Consider the following 6,838-nt stretch of genomic DNA (forward strand, 5'->3'; position numbering starts at 1 on the left):
GCTTAAATCATAATTATCAAAATATTACAAGTTTTATAAATCTTTGCCAAACATCAATATTTCTACTTTAATTCCAACACCCGACACTACCCACAACCTGTCTACGGAGCCTCTAAACACAACTGAAGAGTAATATAATATAAAAATGCCGATAACAAGGCTCCGGCTATACCTCAAATACAAAGTACATGATGAATAGATAAAATAGGACCCCGAAACGAAGTGGGGTTCACCAAGTCAGCTGAAAGGATGATACGACACTAGCTGCGACCAACACTGCCTGCTATAGAAACACCTACATCCATTAAAGATGTAACGCCCCCGGCAAAAAGGATGTTAGTGCCATCGAATAACACTAGTATGTATAACTAAACACCATCTAGTTAGAAAGAACTATCATACAAGAACAAAGAAATCATATAGGTCGATCAAAAACTTTAACAATCACCATATCATCAAATAAAAGAATCATACAACTTCCACATCATTTTTCCATAACTTTTTAGTTTGGGGCATTCCATACTATTCATCATATGTTTCCAATACCACCGCTATCTTGAGCGGAGTCCGATCTCGACCCGATCGGCTAGATCGCCTCATTTGAGACATATGCTTCAATCACAATCTCATTTTCCTTCTTTTTCGGAATTCATTCACAATACCATCGCTATCTTGAGCGGAGTCCGATCTCAGCCCGATCAGCTAGGCCGCCTTACCAAGGCGTTGTTCCCTTATCATTAATCAATTCATTTCACATATATCATTCATAGGCACTTGGGGCCACAACTTATCACATCATACTTGGCACTAGGCCACATTTCATAACTCAATCTCTTCTTTCCCACATTTCACATCATTTCCACATATTTCACATCAATATCAATTTCAACAACAAGCCATTCAATTCAAGATGTCAAGTACACATGAGAGGAATAATGAACCATGGGCATATACAATATTTCAGAAATCATACACCTCAAGTTTATTAACAATGGAACTTTAAACACAACGGATTCTTCCAAAAAAGGAGGGGATACACCAAACCACAATAAAAACATACATCAAAAGCATAAGCAAGCAATTTCATCAAGTGTTCTTGAATTACTCTTTTCCAATCATGACAATATACAATTTCAATATCGAAGTATGTAACAACTCGGATCACATTGGATGTACTCATAAGGCAAGACATTATCTCGAACAACCACTTATGGCATAAATTGTGTATAAAGCCTTTAGGGCACTTTATTATTGAAGTCATTTATGGAAAGCAAAGTCGAGGCTCATTTCATAATCTGTTTCATATTTTCTCATGTCATAGGCATCACCAGGTACAATTATAATTCAAGTTCTCGGCACATTGGCCACACTCTATTTCCTAAATTCATTTGATTACTTCAAACATCTCTATACATATAGGGTTTCACATAGTTTGGCATAATATATGCAGCTCCGATCTCAATTTAAGGTCTTAGCATTTCAATACATGATTCATATTCCTTGCACCCTTTTTAAGTTATCAAGAATAGCGCATTGATCATATTGGAATGCATCTTTCACAAATATAGGGTCACAACACCATTTCATGTAAAGTATCAATCAAAGCAAGAATCCAAATTTCAGTCTTACCACATTTACACAAACATCAATAGAGCTCAATTTCTAAAAGACGGGGTTTTAGCCATACATACCTTGTTTAAGCTTTCCTTAAGTTACTACAACATTCCGGAAATTCTAGCAATCCCAATCTACTTTGAGACATAACAAGATTGAACACAAATTAGGAAGGTATTCATGGTTTCAGCTCATTTGAGCATTTCATCAAATACTAGTTGTGCATCTTGATTTCAAATCTCTTTTACAAGGTTTTTTTCATTCCCCAACCCAATCTTTACTTATTTATGTTCAACAATCTTTTCACAAACCTAATTTGTACATGCATATCTACATAGTAGTATTACACCCAAGAATCATACCTCAATACCCCACCTTATACCCCAAACTCGAAATTAAAGTCTAGGGTATGGAACCTTACCTCTTAGATGAAGAACTTGTGATTGAGTTCTTTGATTCTTGAAGATTGATGCAAGATTGGATGATTGAATATTGGGTTCCTCCTTCTCTCTCTAAAATGCTCTCATATCTCTCTAAAATCAGTAAGAAATGACCCCAAAATGAACCCCAAAGCCTATATATTAAAATAGGGCCGGGTTATAAAAATAGGAAGATTAACCCTCCGAAGTCGGGTTTGCAGAATGGACCGCAAAACATGAATGCGGGTCGCAAAATGCATCGCAGAATCGGTGCCCAAAACTGGGCTACACTGGTCCAGTTTGCGACCAGATTTGCGATCGCAGATCAAGTATGCGGACCACATAATGGTTTTTGCGATCGCAGAATTGACGCAGGATCGCATTTTTCCAGCCTTTGGTAATTTGATCATAACTTTGTGTAGGAATGTCCAAATGAAGAACGGTTTGAAGCATTTGAAACTAGACTCAAAGACCTTTCATTTGATAGGTTGTTCATCACATAAAACCTTACACATATTTAGATATGCTTGTTCAAAGTGTGCTCTTGTGCAAACTCAGTTGGAATCTTAGCCTATTATGAAATTTTCCAATGTGACTTACGCTTAGGCATTTCCTTGGGCCCCAAATTACTTACCACATGACTTGTACACTTATTTACCAAATTCAATTGATGTCCACCATGTTAATAGCACATAAAATGTTATAATTAGCCTACGTGACACCCCAAAATCCTAAATTACTTAGTGAAATTTTCTGGGGCCTTACAAGTGTAAAATAAATTATAGATACTTGTATAATTTTAAATTATTAAAATTATTAACAACGGTAATAATAGGAAGTTTAAAGTGAATTTATTAACAAAGACCGGAAGTACGACACAATTTAGAGACACGGAGTATTTGTCCGTCATTACATAACCACGCTCCTGGACCAAAACCCCCAAAACCGTACCAGTAATCTAGTTATATACTAGTACTTGATACACGCTGCTACCTCTTCCTTCGTCACAAACCAAAAATAGATCACTGAATCTTGAATCTACTCCCTCTCAACCCCTATTTCCACGCCCCCATCTTCGACCATCTCTCATACTAATGGGCCCCTCTATTACACACACACACAGAGTGATAGAAGGAGCTGAATAATGGCTGAATCTGTGAATCAAAGATGATGATCACCGCCAGCAACGCTGAGCTCCCGGCGATTATATTCTCCGAATTAGATCTTTTGCACAAACCGCCTTATAATACTCGTAAACCGTCTCGTCGGAAAACGAACAACTTCGCCGCTGCCGGAGTGAAGTTGCGAGGAACTCCTAATGGGAGGAGAAGCAGGCCTGAAACTCCTCTTCTCCGCTGGAAGTTCAAGGACAATGCCTCTATAAAGGAAGAAACTTCGCCATCGGAGCTTGATCGGAAATGTAGCCGGAGTGTGGTTTCCGCTAGGAAGTTAGCTGCTGGACTGTTTAAGCAGCAGCTTCCGGAAGTCAACCACGGTCAAAACTTAGGGTTTCAGGTATTTTTCCGTAAATTAATTTTTTTATTTAGGGCTTTTGTGATTTGGCTGTTGATATATTGATTGACAGTTAACACTCGTCAAAAAAATTTGATTTTTCGAATCTAAGTAATTAGCTTGCATTTATATTACAAGGTGCATTAACTTAACATTTTGCATTTAGTCAAAGCAAAGGAGTAATAGAGAAAAGTGGAATCACTTCAGTAGTTTATTATTTCTTCCTAATTGAGATTTCTCCTTTTTAGTGCTTTTGGGTATAACTGATTGTCAATTAACACGCAGCAACAGATAAAATTTTGATTATTTGAATCTTATTGATTCTAAAATATTAGCTCACACTTACATTAGTTGCATTACTGTACACTGATTTGGCATTTTGATGAATTTGATCAAACCAATTATGTTTGAATAATTAGGTATAGTGGAGAAAATGGAACCATTTTAGTAGTCTATTGAGAACCATTTCATCTTCATATATTTCTTTCTTCCATGCAGGCTGGTCGGGTTGAGGTGCCCTTTCATTGTCATCATCGCAGTAAAGTGCATGACTCTCACATTAATTCAGTTCCGAGTCCTCGATCTGTCTTTGGTCCATTAAATGGCCATTTTCACAAGGTATGTGACTTTTTTTTTCTTAGAAGCTTTGAATCTTTTTTGTAACTGTCTATGCTTCCTTATATCATGAAGTTCTAGAGTTGTCAGGGACATAGTCCTATACAAATGTAGCATGTAGCGACACGAGACTCACCCCTTATATTAGGGGGACATAATTCTCCCAAAATATTCTTTATGCCATCTTAACTTCTTAACCCCTTTCATAGCGAAGTCACAGAGTTGTCTGGAACATGGACCTGTGCAATGTAGTAGGTGCAGGGATTCGAGATTCCCCCTTATATTGGAGGGATACAGTGCTCACAGAATGTTCTGAATATTGTGTCAACTGTCTTAACCCCTTATATGGAAAGTCATGGAGTTGTCTGGGACATGGTCCTTTACAATGTAGTATCCACTTATATTAGAGAAACTAGAGTTATGGGTGTATATTCCTATGCGATGGAATAGATGCAGGAAGACAAGATTTTAAGGGTAGACTCTTGCTGTCATCATTCTGCATAACTCTTCTTAATACTTTAATATTTTTGATATTGAAGACTCTTTAATATCCCTATTTCACAAAAAAAGACTCTTGATCTTAGTACTTAAACACATTGTCTTCCATTTTATATTTGTTTCTATTTTGCTGATCTAACTTTGTTGCATTTCTCTATGTTATGTAGCTAGAACCCTCGCTTCAGTTTTCCCACTCTGCTATGGAGGGGGCTACAAAGTGGGATCCAGTTGGCTGGACAACAGCGGTGGAAACAAATAAGGTATACGGCTATGAGAAGGTTCTTGATCAACAAGTGAATACTGCTTCAATGATTTCTTCCCTTGAGGCAGAACTAGAATGCGCTCGTGCCAGAGTTCATCAACTTGAGACAGAACGGCAGTCATCAAAAAAGAAACTCGAACAGTTTTTGAGGAAACTTAGTGAAGAAAAGGCAGCATGGCGAAGCAGAGATCATGAGAAAATTCGTTCAATTATGGATGACATGAGAGCTGACTTCTCCCGAGAGAGGAAAAACCGAAAGAGGCTGGAAATAGTCAATTCCAAATTAGTTAATGAGTTGGCTGATGCCAAGTTATCAGCAAAACGCTATCTGCAAAATTACGAGAAGGAAAGGCAGGCTAGAGGGTTGATAGAAGAAGTGTGCGATGAATTGGCCAAAGAACTTGGAGAAGACAAGGCTGAAGTTGAGGAATTGAAGAGGGAATCTCTGAAGTTCACAGAGGAAGTAGATGAAGAAAGAAAGATGTTGCAGATGGCTGAGGTTTGGCGTGAGGAGCGGGTTCAGATGAAACTAGTTGATGCTAAGGTGATGCTTGAAGAGAAGTATTCCCAGATGAAGAAACTAATTGGAGAGCTAGAATCATTTCTAAGTTCTAGAGGTAAGAGTTTGGATGTGGAGGAGATGAAAAGAGCCGAACAACTCCAACAGGCAGCTGCCTCTTTGAATATTCGTGATATTAGAGAACTCACGTATGAACCTTCAAATCCAGATGATATTTTCTCCATTTTCGAAGATGCTCATTTCGTTGAACCTGATGAAAGGGAGATCCAGCCATGTACTGCATATAGTCCTGCAAGCCATGCCTCCAAGCTTCGCACTCTCAGTCCTGATGGTGATGTTTACAACTTCGACAAACATTCTCATGCATATGTCAATCAGAATGATTATATAGAGGAAGAGGGAAGTGAGTGGGAAACAGTTACTCATCTTGAGGAGCAAGGCTCTAGTTATTCTCCTGAAGGAAGTATTTCATCCGTCAACAAGTATTGTCGGCACAGCAATGTATCAAGAAGTGGAGCAGGCTGGGAGAGATTTGGTGGTGATGGCACACCGGTTTCGGAAATTAGTGAAGTATGTTCCGGACCAGCTCAGCAACTTACAGAGGTGTCATCTGTATCTAGGTTTCGGAGATCATGCCCACGCAATGGAGACAAGTTCAAAATAAAATCACTAGAAGGAACTAATGGGAGGCTGTCAAACGGAAGGCTATCGAATGGGGCCATTCTTTCTCCACATCATGGTTCGAGTAAAGGCGGCTTTAGCCCTTCGGACCTAGGAAGCCAGTGGAGCTCACCTGACTCGAGCAATCCACGAATAGCACGCGGAATGAAAGGATGCATTGAATGGCCACATAACTCTCAGAAGAAAAGCTTAAAAGCAAAGTTATTGCAGGCAAGCACAGAGAGCCAGAAGGTCCAGTTGCGCCAGGTCTTGAAGCAGAAGATCTGAGAGAGAGTTCTGAATACCTGAACATGAGGCCTCCTGTCAGTAGGTGTATCAGTAAAACTAAAACAAAATTCAAATATTTTTCCGAGAATAGTCTGCTAACTGGAATTTGTTGGAGAATCATGTCTATGTATCGATAAATAACTTTGTCGTCAAAGCTATAAGAGTTTACTGTAATTTCAACGGTGTATTATTTTGGTATTTCTTTAAGTTATGACTTGGGCCGTTTATTACCAATATACACCCTCCACAGAAGTTTCAGTAACAAAGAGAAACTTTGCGTAGTTGATTTTATACTTCTATGCCACACAAGAAGGAGTGACTTATGTGGTGTCTAATTTTTCGCGTGCACTGGATTATTGAAGGACCTAGTTCTTCTATGTGTTCCTTAAGCTACAATTGCAGAATAAATAATACAGAAAATAAAGAACACAAGTATTTTTACTTGGAAAA

The 6,838-nt window shown here is 38.5% G+C and overlaps 1 protein-coding gene across 1 annotated transcript; it reads left to right on the plus strand.

Moving 5' to 3' along the window:
- Positions 1-2,951: 2,951 nt before the first annotated feature.
- On the plus strand, positions 2,952-6,622 carry LOC104215384 (uncharacterized). The gene is made up of 3 exons (XM_009765173.2): positions 2,952-3,548; positions 4,044-4,163; positions 4,826-6,622. The coding sequence occupies exons 1-3, from the start codon at positions 3,201-3,203 to the stop codon at positions 6,386-6,388; spliced, it is 2,031 nt and encodes a 676-aa protein (XP_009763475.1). The 5' UTR covers positions 2,952-3,200; the 3' UTR covers positions 6,389-6,622.
- Positions 6,623-6,838: the final 216 nt, after the last annotated feature.

Source organism: Nicotiana sylvestris, chromosome 6, assembly GCF_000393655.2.
Source record: "Nicotiana sylvestris chromosome 6, ASM39365v2, whole genome shotgun sequence".
In the NCBI taxonomy this organism is placed as follows: Eukaryota; Viridiplantae; Streptophyta; class Magnoliopsida; order Solanales; family Solanaceae; genus Nicotiana; species Nicotiana sylvestris.

Bases quoted from the DNA above. Each gene is read 5' to 3' on its own strand.
- LOC104215384 (XM_009765173.2), top strand. From the start codon at position 3,201: ATGATGATCACCGCCAGCAACGCTGAGCTCCCGGCGATTATATTCTCC. The intron at 3,549-4,043 runs GTATTTTTCCGT...TCTTCCATGCAG, and splicing joins GTCAAAACTTAGGGTTTCAG to GCTGGTCGGGTTGAGGTGCC. The intron at 4,164-4,825 runs GTATGTGACTTT...TATGTTATGTAG, and splicing joins TAAATGGCCATTTTCACAAG to CTAGAACCCTCGCTTCAGTT.